Consider the following 17,879-nt stretch of genomic DNA (forward strand, 5'->3'; position numbering starts at 1 on the left):
TAGATGGCGCTACTGGTATCATCAGCGCTATTTTAAATATTATCTACAAAAAAATGATAGATTTATCATCATTTAGCCAATATTCGACTGTTGTAAGCTGATTTGCTTTTAGGTACAGTAAATAAACACGAGTCAGCGCTGAAGGTTTATTTGTATATTTCAATTCACATTTAAGACTTAGTAAATAGGTAGGTACAGTCCCGGAAAAAGAAACCCGTCCCCTCTCAGGCAGTATTGTCACTCTAGGGTGGTCAGGTTTCTTCGACCCACACTGTACTAGACATTTTTTCCCAAGGAATGAGGATAAAAGTAACTTATTCAACAAATGTTTAGAAGGACTAAAGTACCTGCTAAACTCTGTACGAAAACCTTACAGTAAATTCCAAAATCCTCCGCAAGGGAGTACATTAGTACAAGGCGTGAGTGCGTGTGTGTTTTTTTTTTTTTTTTAACTTAAAAAACAAATAACCATAAAACGACAGAACGGGTAAACTACATCTACAACAGTCCTAAGTCCTCTAATTTCCTCATGGCCAGTTCCCGGGCCTCGGCCGAAGGCGGGGACTGCGGCAGCAGCGGAGGGCCCATCGGGATGTCTGTCACTAGCTCCATGCCCATCTTCAGAGATGGCACGAATGGTTCTGGGAAATAAAGTTAGTTGTTTTACAACAAACAACAAAAGGGTGGGTACCTCTGACTCCCCATTCGGGGATTACAGTCGTGAGCATTAAGTTACATAGATATATATGTAGGTATGTATGAAAAAGGGTGGGTAAAGGTGACTCTATAGGCACCTACTAAGCCAAAATGGGGTGTCATCCTGGAAGAAAAAACATCAAACTGTACGTCTACGCTGCTAAGACGTATAGTTTGATGTTTTTTCTCTGCGGTAAAATATTTAGACTCGGATTGGCCAGTCAGTAAAAGCGTCAGTCGCTGACTTCTTACTATGTGTACCCAATAGCAACGTTTTTGTATATAGACATATTGTAATTAGTTTGTATCTTTACTTACCAGTAAAATTATTCGTAACAGCATTCAAAGCATCAGTATATTGTTGTTGCGCCGCGCGCGCGCCCGCCACGTCGCTACGGTCCACGGCCTCGACGATACGGGCAGCGAGGTCCGGGAATATGTTGAAGCCTGTCCCGATGAACGACTGTATGCCCATGAGGAGCGCTGGTGCTACCAACTGGGGAAGAAAACATGTAAGTACTTATTAATATTTTATGAGCGGTGTTTACCGTATCTGTGTGTGTGTGTGTGTGTCTGTGGCCCTAACCAGCAGAAGTCGCCGTAGCCGTATCGGCCGGAGGACATCACCAATAAACGGCTGAACCAATTTTCGATTTATTTTATTGGGTCATCGGTAATGTTACTCTGAGTTTTAGCCTTATCAAAATCGGTTTAGCCACGGCTTAGCCGCTCAAAAGTGATACTTTTAGCGTTGAAGGTCGGAGGTTTTTAACGTTGGTTAGGTTAGGTTATATAATATTATAGGTACCGTGCTAGCCGCGCTGGCTGCAAGATACAGCTCCTGGTCGCTGCGCAGGAGTTTCTTCACCTCGATGGCTTCGTTCAGATCGTCGAAGGAGTACTTGATGCCCATGAAGTTCGGGATTTGTTCTGAGGCCGCCAGCACAAACTTTTTCATGTCCACTGAAGAAGTTATAAAGGTTAAATTTGTTTGTGCCGTAGGCTCGCTATACAATCTATACTATGAAGGTATAGTAGGTATTTAAATACACATAAATAAATATAAATATAATATAAATAAAATTTATTTTCAAATCAGTGTGTACATACAGTTTTCTAATTATGTTACTTAATTTAGTAGCTACACGTTATTGCACACAAAACAATTATGAGACCCTACTCCCTAATAAAGGGCATAGCCCTGTAGTTTTAGGATAAGTAGTGATTGCTCAACCCTTAACTGGTGACTTAGGTAGCTAAAACAAATTACCTAGTTTAATAAGTTACTTAAATTTAAATTTAACGTAGATTTAAAAAGTAAATCATACAGAAAAAGAAAAAGAAAAACAGACTATATGAATGTGTGTGTGTGCGTGTGTGAGTGTGTGTGTGTGTGTGTGTGGTGTGTGTGTGTGTGTGTGTGTGTGTGTGTGTGTGTGTGTGGTGTATGTGAGTGTGTGTGTGAGTGTGTGTGTGTGTGTGTGTGTATAATGATGCCTGCACCTGCATAGAGTATTGAAAATATACAATGAAATATTTTATATTCTTAGCACACTGGTTTTAAAGACGACTCAATGAAGTCGTAATCCTTCGTTAGTAGCCATATCTTAACCTTATGTTTGCACTCAAAATTGTTTAATTCATACATTTTGAGATGCTTGTTTACATGATTATATATAAAAGGACCGAGAAAGGGGAAGAAACACTCACTGAATTTAGTATTAAACTTTTTTTGATCACATACAATATCAGATCTACGTTTCAGCGTTATATTTTTGTCAAAAGGTGTGATTTCATGTTGAAGCCGAATTGTTTCCAAAAGAAATAGTTTTCTTACTGTCAAAACTTTGAGGGAATCATAAAGGAGTGCGGTAGGAAAACGATAAGGTTTATGATCTATGACTTTCAATAACGCCCTTTGTGAAATTTCCAAATTGAGGAAGAGAGTCTTATGAGTTCCACCCCAGGACGTTATGCAATAAGTAAGCACACTCTCCCCGAGGGCATAATATACTCTTATCAGTGAGTCAATATTCATAATTTGCCTCAAGTTTTTAAAAATATAAATCAGCTTCCTAATTCTTCCGCATAGGTGTTCAATGTGTGACCTGTAAGAGAGATTGTGATCTATAATGACTCCCAGATATTTGATTATAGAACATCTTTCCAAACTAGCACAGGGACATGTACCATTAGTGGAACAATTTGGAGCATGGATAATTAGTTGATGCAGTAACTCCGGTTGTGTAGAGTTTCTTATTGAAAAGGTAATATATTTAGTTTTGCTGGCATTTACGGTAAGGACATTTTTAGATAGCCAGTGCGAAACCTTATTTAACCCTAACTGTGCAGATTCAAAAGTGTCTTGCCATGTATCCCCTGCAAATAATAATGCGGTATCATCTGCGTAAGCAATTAGTCTACCACCCATTTCCAGAGAACATAATTCGTTTAAATAGACGAGAAACAACGTCGGACCAAGAATACTTCCCTGTGGTACTCCATAACAAATCGGTAAATCTCTACTTACATGCTGACCGATCTTGACACACTGGGTTCTACATGAGAGATAATCAGAGAAAAGTTTCAGAGGAATCCCTCGTATACCAGAGTTGTTTAGCTTATCCACAAGTAGTGGCACAGAGACAGTGTCAAATGCCTTGGCAAGATCCAGGAAGATTGCAATCGGTTTTTTATGATCATCTAGTTTCCCTGAGATATACGAAGTCAGTTCAAGTACTGCTTTTGACGTTGATTTTCCGCGTCTAAAACCGTATTGATTTTCGGATAGTTTATGATACTTTTCAAGGAAACCAGTTAGCCTGTTATTCAATGCCTTTTCTAAGACTTTTGATAAAGCTGTCAGAATTGATATTGGTCTATAATTGTTGACACTGTCTCTGTTACCACCCTTGTAGATTGGCACAACGACACCTTTTTTCAGCACAGTGGGAAAAACACCTAATCTAAAACACTGGTTAAATAGATGGACTAAGACAGGTATAAGGATGTGTTTGAACTTCTTCAGGAACTTGGTAGATATAGAGTCCCATCCAGTTGAACACTCAGTCTTAAGACCATTAATTAGAGTCCGTATCTCATCTTCGTCAGTGTCTAGCAAAACGAATGTATTAGATGTGTTATCTAAGGGCAATACAGGTTGGGAAAGGTCACAGCTGGCCAATGCTATTTCATCCTGGTTGTTGGCTACAGAAGAGTTTGACAGGACTTTTTCCGCGAGATTTTTACCAACATCTACAAAGTGCTCGTTGATGTGGTTAATTGATCGATCTGCATTCTCACTGTCAATCAGCTGTGTACTGTGATTGTCTTTTTTGCCTGAAGATGTTATAGATTTAATTGCCTTCCATAATAGCTTTGGATTTCCTCCCGCTGATTCTATTTGTTCCTTTTCGTACTGTCTTTTCTTTTGCTTGACTAAGTTAAAATAATAGGATTTGTATCTAAGATAGGTTGTTTTTATTATATTATTGTTTGGATTCATTTTAAATTTTGCATGTAAATTGTCCTTGTTTTTTTGGCATCTTAATAATCCTTCAGTCATCCAGGCTTTTCCAATTCTTTTACGGGACGGGATCTTTACTATGGTAGAATTATCTTTGATTACATTTTGAAGCAAATCAACTAGTTTATTTAATCCTTCATTGGGGTCCTCAATTTCTAAGATTGACTTAAAATTATATGATTCGAGAGACTCTCTAACAGCATCATAATCCACTTTAAGAGTTGATTTAGATATTGGGTTAAATTGTTTTTTAAGATTTAAATCAAGGAGGACTGATCTATGGTCAGTAACAGTACTTTTGATAACGATAGTAGAAGAGGAAATCTTAGATTTTAGAAAAACATGATCAAGACAAGAGTTACTTTCTTCACGTGTGACAAAAGTATGACACGAATGGAGGCCATAGAAAGCTAGTAGGTTCTGGTATTTCTGACTATTTTGATCATCACACCCGGGTAGGATATTTATATTTATGTCACCGATGAGGACAACATTCTTATAGTGACTGTATTTTTGCAAGAGGTTGTCGAGAAAATCTAGAAACGTCTGTAAATTATCTTGTTTAGTACCTATATTTTTATCAAACGCGTGATGTCGATAAATCGCAATAAAAACCACTTCATTAGATATCAAAATTAAACAGTTACATGTTGAGCTAATGGCCTCTTCGACAACCAAATTCATACCATTTTTAAAATACATACATTATACATCCTAATCAAAGTCCTGACTGTGAAGGAAAATATCGTGATGGAACCACTTATGGACTATGCATGTTATGTACAGTCTCAAGCAAAGAAACCCGACCCCACTCAGAGCGATAATACTGAAAATCCTTCAGAAAGCGGTCAGTTTTCTTTGTACCCGACTGTACAGTGCATTATACTTATAATATACTCTACGGGGGATCACAGTGATGTAGTGTCATAACAGCCCAGTCCAAACTGGGAAACGTATGTCCGAAAAAAATCCGTACCATAGGTTAAAAGTTAAAATAAATACATTATTAGGGTAACCAAATTCTCGGACATAGTTTTCCAAGAATCCACCGAGTGAATTTTTAGGGAAACAGATAGACAGGTACTCAAATAAATATATATCCTAACTAATATTATAAATGCGAAAGTAACTGTGTCTGTCTGTCTGTTACTCTTTCACGCCAAAACTACTGAACGGATTTGAATTAATTTTTTTTATACATACGGTCTAGACCCTGGGAAAGAACATAGGCTACTTTTTATCCCGGAATTCCCACGCGAAAACTGTTTAAGGCGAAGCGAAGCGCGCGGGAACAGCTAGTTTTACATAAATGGCTAATTAAATAATTAGTTAATAAAACAAAACCAAAAAGAAAGATTAGAATAACCAGGTAAACTAGCTACTCACCATCAACCCCAGTAATATCCGGGATGTGGTAGTAAACCACGGGCATGTCCGGCGCCTGCGCCGCGACCCGCGCCACGTAGCGCACCAGCTCCGCCACGGACTGAGGCTTGAAGTACAGCTCGGGGAGGGTCAGGATCCCGGCTAGGGGGAGGGTGGCGCTGTAGCGCGTCTGAGGGGTGGTAAGGATGGTTTTTGGTCAAACGTAGTGATTATTTGCTCAGTGGTTGTAGCTAAAGTTGCAATGGTGTGCAGGATAGGAGCGTCCATGACTGAAGTATTATCATGTCTGACAAAATCTAATCTAATCTGACTGGAGAAGGGGTATTTGACTGGGCAATCTTAGTAATTTAGTTCAGTTACTGAACGCTAGTGGAACACAAAAAAAGAGCGTAAGAAAAAGAGTGACGGAGAGGTGAGCAATGCATACGTAACTTTCGGCTCTAGTTCAGCGTATACAAAAGCATATGATAACAAAAACTTTATTTGTACGTAAATGGGAGCGAGGTCCTCTAATAAACAGTAGGTAAGTAGTGGGGATGAGGGATGCAGGCATATATAGTCCAGTAGCGACTTTGATTATTTACCAGCTCCATGACATCTGGGAACGGCGCGCCCCCCACTTGGTAGATCATGGTGAGGTTCTGTCTCGCGGCCGCGGCGACCCACGCGTCCAGGTGCGCCTTCCGGTCCTCCACGCTCAGCGATGGATGCTCACCGGTGCTGCCTCCAACTAGGGATAAGTAATGGAGTAATAATTAAAAGATGGGTGGTCAAAATACAGTACTCGTAACTAGCGTACAAGCTGTCTTTTTATTTTACAGATATCCCTTTCGGATATATATTTCTAATAGCTGCACCTTATAATCGGTATATTGAAACGAACTTATTCTGTTAGGTAGGTATGTAGGTACTAGATGGCGTGTCAACTATTAATGAAAAACAACATTAAAAAAAACAATTATTAAAACTATTATTATAGTTAACTAGACAGAGAAACCTGACCCGTCTCAGAAGCATTGTTACTATGAGAGGGGGGTCAGGTTTCTCTGCACATGACTAGATAGCGCTGTAAAAAGTAGAACCTCATAGTGTCTTCAAGTAAAAGTACCTAGTCGGTTTTCATTAAGCAGGTATTACTATATGAAATGGTCAGAATATAATTAAGTACTTACACTACTTACCAAGAATACTATTAATGTTATTGCTCGCCAAGTACTCTGCATACATCGGGATATCCTCATAGTCGATGCTCTGATCATCGTTGACTTGTGTGAACACTGGCGCCACGAGACCACGGGCTGTTAACTCTAGCTGTAATATTGATATAGGTAGGTGGGGTAAATTATGATGGGGAATGCGGTTATAAAATGAAGGGAAATGACATTTAAGTTAACGGAAAATTATGGTAAAAATGGGGTCTCAAAATTATTTAGAAGAACTTACCTAGTTATAATAAATCTATCAACTTTAAGTATACTATTTCAAATTGGCTTGGTTGAAATAAAATGGTAAAGGAACTAAGTAAGTAAGTAGTTACTTTTGAAATTTGAGTTTAAATCAGCAATAAGTAGGTATAACTGAAAAAAACTTACCCCATGACTGAAATTTAAACACACTAGCACCAAAAAGGCAACCTTCTTCATTTTTAAAGGTACCTACTTAATTAATTAAATTACCAATGAGTCTATTCTGCAACGTAAAATTGCAAAAATGATCTTGTAATAACACTTACATAATAAATAATTACCAGCTAGGTAAATACATTTTTATTAATAAAAGAAAGATAAATATCAAAGTTTGTTAAGTAAATACTTAAGAAGAGGTAGAGGTTGATTGGATACTATAATTATCTGAAACCAAACCTGTGGTAAATAATTTTAATAGGTACCTACATCTGCATAAAATAATTAATGTCGATCTTTGCATATATAGGTACATAGTTTTTTTATACTATAATTTGAAATAATTACTTTATTATACATCAACATAAGTAAGTACACAAATAAATAAAATATTAATAACAAAATCCGACATCAACACAAAAAGGGCTCAACTCATAAAATCACAGTTTCGCCGGGCAGTTGTAGCAGAGGTCCGGGAAGGGTCGTGTCTGCCCCATCACTTGCTTCATGGCCGGCACGATGATGTCTGTAGCCCACGCACCGACGCCGGCGTCGGCGTTCAGAGAAGATTTGTACTGTAGGTAAATGAAATAGAGAGGATTATAAATTAATTAATTAAGGCGGTTCTTGACGACCGAATGGCGTAGTGGTTAGTGACCCTGACTACTGAGCCGATGGTCCCGGGTTCGATTCCCGGCTGGGGCAGATATTTGTTTAAAACACTGATATTTGTTTTCGGGTCTTGGATGTGCCCGTGACATGGCAATAGGCCCGCCCCCTATTACATTGGTACTAACATAACACTCTGGCGAAAAGTGGGTGCAGCAATGCACCTCTGCATACCCCGCAAGGGAGTACATTAGTACAAGGCGTGAGTGCGTGTTTTTTTTTAAATTAAGGCGGTGATAGGGCTTAAAAGCCCGGGAACTGAAATCCAAGTAAATTCATTCGGTAGATGGTAGCGGTATGTCTATAAAAGAGTACAATATGAAGGTTTCAGAGGACGTCACCACTGGTTACTATATCATCATCATCAGCCTATTGCAGTCCACTGCTGGACGTAGGCCTCTCCCAAAGCACGCCACTGGATGCGATCTAAAGCTTTTCGCATCCAATAATTACCAGCCACCTTTCTCAAGTATTCGCGGTCTCCTCTCCAGAACACGTTTATTTATCCCATCGTTTATTGGTTCTTCGACACATTTGACCAGCCAGGTCGAACAAAAGTTAGTTGAGAGTGACGTTGCGAAACATCGTCTGCTGCCAAAAGGCACCTTTTGTGAACAAATTACAATCATTCTGAAATAAAATTTACCATACCCCTCTCTGTATCAGCTGTGTGACGTGGTCGCTCGGGTGGAACGTCATCTTCTCATCCTTGCCGGCGCTGAGTGCCACTAGGTGGGACTCCACCGACAGCGCTGACGTTGTGTAGTTCTTTATTATCTGCAGTGGTGTTTAATAACATTAAACATGTTACCTAGTACTGCATAACAAATTATGTACGGTATACCTATCCTAATTCTAAGTTGAAAATATTTAGGAAAGAAAGTATACATGACAAAACACGCAGCAAATGAAAGGCAAAATAAAAAACGTCCTACGTCGAAATTACAGTCACGCAGCCGTCGTTTGCATTCCACTTTGTATCGTTCAGATACTACTTTAACTCAACTGTACTTTAATGACCCATATGTCCAGACTGAGGCAAAGAAACCTAACTTCTATGACCTATGTGCAATTGTCACTCTGTCAGCGGTCAAGTTTCTCTACACCAGACTGTACAACGTACATAACACTCGCATTCATGTCACTCTCTCCAAATTGTCACTCTAAGAGCGGTCAAGTTTAACTGCCCCATACTGTACTATCATCATCACGACTCATCACGTCCATATTGCTGAGGCACGGGTCTCCTTCCAATTAAAGAAGGGCTGTCAAGTCATATAACACTCACTTCTTCTTCTTCCTAGCCTTTTCCTTATTTCGGGTCGGCTTTGTGCTTCATGTCACGCCATTTTACCCTATCCTCTGTCATATCCTCATTCACTCCCCACTCTCCCATATTTTCTTTCACACAATCAAGCCACGTCTTCTTGGTCTTCCTATCTTACGCCTTCCTTCAGGTCATATAACACTCACATTCATGTTAAACTCAATAGTTGAGTGTCTGTAAGTGCTGCTATAGAACAGAGGCTCCTTCCCTTCTCGAGACACCTCCACGTCGAACACGAGGTCAACGTCCGCCATCTTGGTGCTGCCTCGCAGCATGACTGAGCAGCCGTAGGGATTACACGTCCACACCTGAGGGATTAACGCGACCGAACGCTATTAACAATCCTTAGGTCGTTTGTATGTATGATACCACGTGCTCTTACGGTAATGGAAAACATCGTGAAGGAACCTGCACATCTAGATTCTAGATGTGTACTTACCCTAAGTGTATTGTACTTTTCCGGAAAACGGCGATATGGTTCGCAACCTATCACGTGAGTACAAATGTGCTGCGAAAAGTGGGTGGCTCGCTTGTGAGCCACCTCTGAGTACCTCTTCGGGGATTACAGTCGTGAGTGCATATAAGGGACAGAGAAACCTGACCCCACTCAGAAGCATTGTTGTTACTATGAGAGGAGGCGGTCAGGTTTCTCTGCACCTAACCGTACCGTGTAAGTAAAAGTGAAAAAAACCGCCATTACCTGCTGTATACCATCGTCCGCCACTGACATGTGGTGGAGAGACTTTAAGAAGCCATTCTTATAGGTCACAGTACCATTTAATTCAAATCCGTATATAGATTCCCTGAAATAAAATATAAATGGCAATTTACACTCTAGAATTCGAAAATCTTACATATTTTAGCCCCATCTAGTGATAACATTTTGATTTAAAATCACATTCATTGGCAACGCCATCTATGATCGAGTAGTTGAACTACGAACCGGATGTGCCTTTAGAAGTACATCCGGTCAAAGCTCAGTTTTTTTCACCGGCGAATCGAGATGATTCAACTCTGACCGATGCGCTTTTCTATGCGAATTTCCTCAATGTCTAGCCCGAGGGCGCTTTCAAAGGCACATCCGGTGTATAGTTCAGCTACTCGTCCATAGATGGCGTTACCATTAAAATACTTACTGAACATCTTGTATGATGTCTTTTAATTTGAAATTGAACCATCCGTGCTCCTTCTCAATGGTGCTCCACGTGTCTCGCACCATATTCAGGTAATATTCCTTGGAATCGACGAGATGGACATTATTGACTGTAAAAAATTAAGAATTAGGGATTTTTGTGATCAATCTAATATGTATAGTATATTCAGTAAAATAATTGAAACTAAATAATGCCACCCCATGATAACATAACACTTCACAATAGCAACTTACACGGGAGGACCGCAAGAGTGCTACCGCCGAAACCATAGAGTACATCATCACGACTTCACGACCCATTACGTCCCCACTGCTGGAGCACGGGTCTCCTTCCAATGAATGTGAATGGGTTCAGGCCTAGTCCACCACGCTGGCCAAGTGAGGGTTGGTGGACGATAGAGTACATAGGAAGGAATTTATGTACTACCGGAGTACCTACTATTTACCAGTTACTATTCTGTGGATCGGACGGAAGAGATCAGCCTAAGGAGGAACAAACGGTGCGCAATGGCAGTTTGTCGTAGTGTGTGTGGGGGACTCCGGTCACCTGCACAGTTCTATCCCCACACAACGGTATCACACCTGTGTCTCCGGTAGCCCGGAGTGTGTATGTAACCGCCATTTAGCGGCTTTTACACCGATTCACATTCACACAATGTTTAGTGCGAGTGTTTAGTACGAGTAGAAGTACATTTCTAGGCTTGTTGTATAGGTAGTATTTGAAAATTTTGATTCTTCCATACATACTCAGCAATGCACGTCTGCTACTTAACAGTCGCACTAAACAGTGTGTGAATCGGCCTTAGCCCCAAATTCTCCATAGTCGGTTATCTAACCGACCAGGGATTGGTTCATCAATTATAAGTCATCTGCATACAAAATTATTGACAGATGTGTCAAAATTCAACCACTAATGCCTGGTTATGCTCTAACCGACTATGGAGAAATTGGCACTCGTCGACAGGCTATAAGAAGAAGACTTACCTGGTTTAATAAGCGGTGGTGGATACGTGGTTGCTAAAACACAGCACAAAATCACCGACAATAAAATAAGTAACTTGATCATAATTAGTTTTTTTTGTAACTAATAATCGTTCATTTATTTAGGAGTCTAGAAATGCAATGATGATAATTTCAGATCATTTTCTTTGTTCCTATCTACCTGTGAACCGATATCTAGCTGGAAAAATCTACTAATTGCTTATCAACAGTTAATTTGATTAGGTTGGATTGATTGTGAAGATTTGGATCAAATTGTTCGGTACCTAACAAGTACTGCCAAATTCTCAATTGCTTACAATGTAGTTTATTTGCGACCCCGTATAGCTCATGCTATACTTTTGATATGATATTCGGATAAGAAATGGAAAATTGTATGGCCCGGATCTAGTACAGCTACTTACCGCTAGGTGGCAGGTCTCCATACAAATTAACTTTCACCGCTTCTCGATCGGTGAAAAAACTCGCACTCGAGGCCCAGGGCCTAAATATCTAAATTAAGGTGGGTAAGATATCTCTGTGGCACACTAAGACACAAGTTGCTGGTTTATTATGAGTCGATGACATTCAAAACACATGGGCAATGAAAACTTGGCAATTTATTTACAGTACTTACCTAAGATTTACAAATTACAAAATATAATTATTTCTTAAAATTAATCATTTAGCTTATCCCTAATACAAACATAAAACATCGCGTGATATGCAAAAAAAACAACATAATATATATGTATATGCAAACTAAATATAATTACTTTTACAAAAAGAAAAATAAGTAATAATTTGAGCATATAATTATGTATAAAGATTCAATTTGAAAATGGTGGACAGTCGCGGGAGCGATGCTATGTAAAAGCCACCATAATCATTTTGATTTCTTTATCTGAGCCCATTATACCATTCGTATTTTGCATTTATAAGCATGAATAGTGAAAAAGGAACTTTTTTTTAATTTGGAAACCTAATATCAGCTATATCTAACTTAAATATGTGCAAACGATATTACAAATCAAAATAAATTAAACCAATAGCTTGGTTTTATCATAGATCCTTTACCTCTATAACAAACGAAAGAAGTCTTTGAAAAATTATGCAAAAGTAATCGTTTTTTAACCATAAAACAAAATTATAATAAAATCACTATGTGCATAATTAAATATCGTGCAAAAATAAACGCTAACTTATAATCTTATAAAATTAATACACATTGTGGGTAAAAGGCACTAAATTCATGACATTCACGAAATAAGAACACATTTCACAGAAAGTTAAATTAACTAAAATAATTTAGTTTATGAAAAACATAATATAAACACCTTATACATTGCTAAATGTATTTCACATCATTCATCTTTTGGCCGCAGCAACATAATTTATGTTTGTCTATGTCATTTCTAGCGATTCATCAGTAAATTTCTGCAAATAGGTCTTCAGACATTATCAGCACTTTGAAAAAGTCTTTATTAGCATTGTATTTATTATCGTTTTATTGGTGGATCACCAAACATGCATATATTACAATCAAGATCTAAGAAGAAAACCTCCCATAGTTTTATATTACCATAGTATTCATAACAGAAAAGTAACTAAAATTTCAATATCAGAATATTGCAGTCATTTTCCTGTTCCTTCACTTCATATTTTATGCTATCTAACTTAACTTTAGGCGACGGAGTTTTATCCCTCTTGCTTGGAGACAAACTGTCTATGGATTTGGCTCTGCTTCTAGGCGAGGACCCAGGCCTAAACATACCAAGCTGCGTTCTTATTTTCTCCTTTTTGACACCTTTATTTTTGCTTGTATTCGCCGTTTTCGGCTTAGTTCTACTTGGACCACTGTATTTTTCAGTTACAGGCGTAGTTACTTCGGTTTCTTGAGTCTTTATCTGAGCTGGACTATTTTTGTTAATAATTTTGTCACGATCAGCCTTCGGCCTTTTAATCATTGGATCTTGTAGTGTGCTTGTGATGAAATCTCTGTAGCTATCATTGAATGTTGGAGGGGTCAGCAGGTTCTTTCCGTTCACAGGCGGTGTAGAGACAGGTGTCACTTCACCATCCTTCTCATCTTTTATGCTAAAAGTGTTTAAAATTTTCGGTGTAGTTTCTATAGTAGCGTCTGTCGTTATCTTCTCAAAGTCAATATCTGGTGTCACTTCCCTCCTCTGCCCAGAGAAAGTCAGGGATCTCTTGTCTCTTTTCGACGGTGCCACCTTCTGTATTGGTGTCTCCTCGTCAGGGAACTTTCGTTTAAACCGTTGCCGTTTCGACGTTCTTACTTCTTCCATCTTGACTATTTCGTCTTCGTCTTTGATCTTTGGCGTTGAAGTGAATGATGGCGCGTTCTTGACAATCTTTTTAGGTGTAGTATCTGCTTTAGTTTCATCCTTTGAGACTATCTTTTTGCCAACCATAGAGTTCAACCGTTTGACAGGTGTCGGCTGCGCTATCTCTTTCTCAACACTATCAGCGAATTCATCCACACTATCATCATCATTGTCATTCTCTTCACCATCACTATCATCATTGGCAAGTTTATCATTAACCAGATCTTTATAATTGAAATTATTGCACACCATAGTCATGTCCAACGCCATGCCATGCAGCAACCCCAAGTTCGCTATATCCAACTTCTTAGCCTCAACTATTATCGACTGCATCATGACTTTAAACCGAAGATACAGATCATCCTCCAGCTTTTTCTTTTTATCCGTCTTTAAAGCTAAACCTAAGTAGTCGGTGATGGAGTTCTTTTTGTATTTATCCTGTAACGTGTAAGGTCTGCACGAGTGGCCTTTGTGGGTATGATAGAAGTGTACCTGGATTCCAGTGGAGTATTCTTGGGTGACGATGGTGGAGGGGCACTGCTGGGCTGCGGTGGCCAGTGTGGAGCAGCGGTTGAACTTCTTGCCGTCTTGCTGGACGATGGTCGAGTACTTCACCCTGGTGTTCAACTCCATTGCTGATTTCCATTTGTTGAATTCTGAAAATTGTTTTAATACACGTTTAGTACATTTTATATCAATTTGCACAGTGGGTTAGATGAATCGTACAACTGGACAGCTCAGACAGCCAGCGTACTGCTTTAGGTAAATGTCAGAAGGGCTAGCAGGAGGCGCAATTCAGATGTGATAAAAGTTTTGCATCGAGCTCACTCACATTGCACGGCATCAAGAGTGAGCGAGACGGAGAACATTTGTTACGTCATAATTGTGCCCCGTGCTAGCCCTTCAGACTTCAGAACTTCTACTTATTGAATATTCAAAAATATGTTGTTATATTTTTTTGTGTGAAGTAAAGCTTCCACCATTGTTACTACACAATATATTATGGGAGTCTATCTCCTTTTAGTCCCTGTGTCATTCTGATATAACACTATACATAAGTGTCTAAATTTTTGCATGAAAAACAAACACACATGCCTATAATTTTGTTAATATGATGGATATTTATGTTGAAAAAGCTGAACAAACTATATAGTACCTATGTTTATTTGTAGGAATAAATTAATGTCACCCTTTACATCTACTCTAACCTGCTGTAGGTTATACCATAACATACATAAATATAATTATTCATATTGTATTTTATTAAATAAGACTAATGGGTCTGCGAGACGATCAAGTCGACGTGCTTGATGAGGGACTTGACGGGACTTTAAAGGTGGAAGTGAAACCGTCAAGGATGTAGACTTGTCAAGTAGACTTGATCATGTCGCGGACCCAAAAATTACGGCAAATGTATAAAACTTGTCAAGTCGCATCAAGCGCAAGTGCTGTCAATCAAATTTTTTGTCAAGTATGCCCAAAGATACTTGACGGGACTTGTCAAGTCAATGCTGTAAACGATCAATATTCACTTCAAGCACTTGTCAAGTCGACTTGATCGTCTTGCAGACCCATAAGTATATTCAATTGACTAGCGCCTACATAAAACTATCTTTAGTATGTGTAAAATGGCAGTGACTACTTTATTCTAATTATTCATGTACTCTATTTAACCATTTAAAATTAAGCCTATTAGAATTTTCATCTGGGGACATGGCAGTGCCCCCACCAAGTCGAGCAAAAAAGCGGCACGGCCGTACCATCCTTTTCTCGAAGCAATTCAGGCCATTTTCGACCCCCTGTAACTTCGTTGTGGATAAAACTAGAAGACTGAATTTTCACTAACCATGCAGGCATTGTAAAGACACGGTATATTTCAATTTGAACCATTAGTTTAAGAATTATAACGGGTCAATATTTCTTAATTTTGTCACTGACTCACTCACTTACTCACCGATCATAAAAAATTCTAAGGCACTTCTAGCAGACCTAGAAGCTTCAAATTTGGAATATAAGTAGTGTTTGGTGTATGAATCAAGGGAAAACTAAAATATTTGGGGGCACTACAGTGCCCCCACCAACTAGAGTAAATTGTTTCAATTTTGGTCCAGTTTTCTAGATAGAAATGTTATTGGTCTTGTTCACTCGACTTGGTCATCGCACTAAATAATTTAATTAACAGGTGTTTCCATGTGATGGCCGAGTCAATATATTTATATAAAACATTAAAGATTTTTAAGATTGAGATGCGTGCGTGGATAAGACTTGGTATTACATGGATTTACCGTAGAACTGAGCTACGAGAACTGAACTGAACTGAGTTACGAGACTTGTTTTTTTTTGACAAGTATTGTTTTTGATGGGATCTGTATTACATTAAATGTCTCTGGAAATAAAACCCAGGAACTATACTTGTTCTTCAGTAAATAAAACTAAACTTCAGTAAATTCAACACTAAAAGTCACCTAACTTTTCGATTTTAGTAAAATATGGCTCTATACACTCAGGGTAACATTACCTAAGACCCAAAAAATACATATTGGAATTCTGTTCAGCCTTTGGGAGTTATGCCACCACAGACAGATACACAGGCACGTTAAACCAACATCCCTCTTTTTCGTGGATAGAAAAAAAAATCGAATCATGTCACATTTACCTTGAGGAAACAAGACTGCCCTCCAGTGAAACTTGGAAACGAAGTGCTCCCCCATCAATCCACTGTAAAGTACCTGGGCTTCCACTTAGACAGGAAACAAACTTGGAAATGCCATATTCAGAAGAAAAGAGATGAGTTAAATCAGAGATACCGATCACTGGAGTGGCTTATGGGTAGGAGATCTAGACTATCACTCGAAAATAAATTGTTGATTTACAAAACAGTCCTGAAACCCATGTGGACCTACGGTATTCAACTGTGGGGAACAGCAAGCCAAACCAATATTGAAATCCTACAAAGATTTCAAAACGGAGTACTCAAAGCCATAGTAAATGCACCCTGGTTCACCAGAATGGATGAGGTGCATGAATATTTGAAAATGCCTACCATGAGAGAGGAGGTTGCAAAACTTACAAGAACCTACCGAGACAGGATTGTAAATCACCCAAACAAACTGGCCACTGACCTTACCAGTAATGTACCCACCAGAAGACTAAAAAGAAAAAATATCTGGGATAACATAGACCTATAATACACTAAGAAGGCAACCTGACAATGGGAGGGTATGCCTGCAAAGCCAAATAAACAATGAAATGAACTGCTTATGGTTATATTAAACCGATTGCAAGCTGGCAAACAAAATATGAAAAAAAAAAAACACTTACCACTAAGACTGGGGAAAAAGAGGCTGTCAACCTCGTGAGCGTGCCTTTGTGAGATGTGCGTTATAAACAGCTGCTTCGTAGAGAATCCCTGTTCGCAGCCCAAGCAATTGAAAGCATTATCAAAGCATCCCATTGCTGTGCTTATACTGTTGTGTGCCTCTTCGCTGACTTCGCATACGTGTTTCTGCTTCCGTTTCTTGACGGTTTTGCAAATACCGCACACCTCCACTCTCACCGGTTTAATCATGTCAGGTGAATCTGGAGACCTGGAAATGAGGATTTTAGGCTATTAGATTATTTTATTGAAATAATGTTGTTGCACAAAAATGCACATATTAGCTTGAGGGGTCTGTTATTGACGGAATTCCAACATTATTTCAAAACCCTGTTCATCGTATAATGATTTTAGGCATCATATCATACACAAAAAGATAAATTTACTTACACTATTTCACCACAAGCATTCTGTGGGTGTTGGGTCTGTATGTGCTTGTAGGCCTCCTCGAAGTTGGGGAAGATATCATTGCAGAACCTCCACTTGGGACACTTGTAACGATACTTGCTTGCACTAGGCTCCAACTCAATCTCTATCCATGACTTTGCATCAGTCTTTCCTGATGCATTTGTATTTGGCGTCGTCTTATGTGAGTTTAGTCTGTGAGCCTGCATTCCAGCTTCGGTGCGGAATGCGCGCGTGCAAAGGCTGCACGGGAAGCGTCGTGGAGCACCGGACAGCGTATGGGCCGGCCCATTATTGGACGCCATCAGAAACTCGAGTAGAATTTTGTTAAAATAAAACAAAAATATATGTCGCGCCGAAATTTGGTCAGTGACGCAAATGTCGCAAATATAT

General features: G+C 39.1%; 3 protein-coding genes across 3 annotated transcripts; all 3 read right to left on the reverse strand.

Moving 5' to 3' along the window:
- Positions 1-483: 483 nt before the first annotated feature.
- Positions 484-7,309, reverse strand: LOC105380730 (N-acetylneuraminate lyase). The gene is made up of 7 exons (XM_048624028.1): positions 7,201-7,309; positions 6,790-6,919; positions 6,193-6,338; positions 5,609-5,777; positions 1,505-1,659; positions 1,015-1,192; positions 484-641 (listed from the first exon to the last, which is right to left on the reverse strand). Exons 1-7 carry the CDS (start codon positions 7,249-7,251, stop codon positions 499-501), a joined length of 972 nt encoding a protein of 323 aa, XP_048479985.1. The 5' UTR covers positions 7,252-7,309; the 3' UTR covers positions 484-498.
- Positions 7,310-7,359: 50 nt separating this feature from the next.
- LOC105398288 lies at positions 7,360-11,573 on the reverse strand. The gene is made up of 6 exons (XM_048624029.1): positions 11,364-11,573; positions 10,363-10,489; positions 9,927-10,029; positions 9,373-9,534; positions 8,551-8,676; positions 7,360-7,805 (listed from the first exon to the last, which is right to left on the reverse strand). Exons 1-6 carry the CDS (start codon positions 11,443-11,445, stop codon positions 7,671-7,673), a joined length of 735 nt encoding a protein of 244 aa, XP_048479986.1. The 5' UTR covers positions 11,446-11,573; the 3' UTR covers positions 7,360-7,670.
- A 387-nt stretch (positions 11,574-11,960) lies between these two features.
- On the reverse strand, positions 11,961-17,860 carry LOC105398287. The gene is made up of 3 exons (XM_011570361.3): positions 17,472-17,860; positions 17,027-17,292; positions 11,961-14,361 (listed from the first exon to the last, which is right to left on the reverse strand). Exons 1-3 carry the CDS (start codon positions 17,789-17,791, stop codon positions 12,965-12,967), a joined length of 1,983 nt encoding a protein of 660 aa, XP_011568663.3. The 5' UTR covers positions 17,792-17,860; the 3' UTR covers positions 11,961-12,964.
- Between the last annotated feature and the right edge of the window lie 19 nt (positions 17,861-17,879).

This window comes from Plutella xylostella, chromosome 11 (genome assembly GCF_932276165.1).
Source record: "Plutella xylostella chromosome 11, ilPluXylo3.1, whole genome shotgun sequence".
NCBI lineage: Eukaryota > Metazoa > Arthropoda > Insecta > Lepidoptera > Plutellidae > Plutella > Plutella xylostella.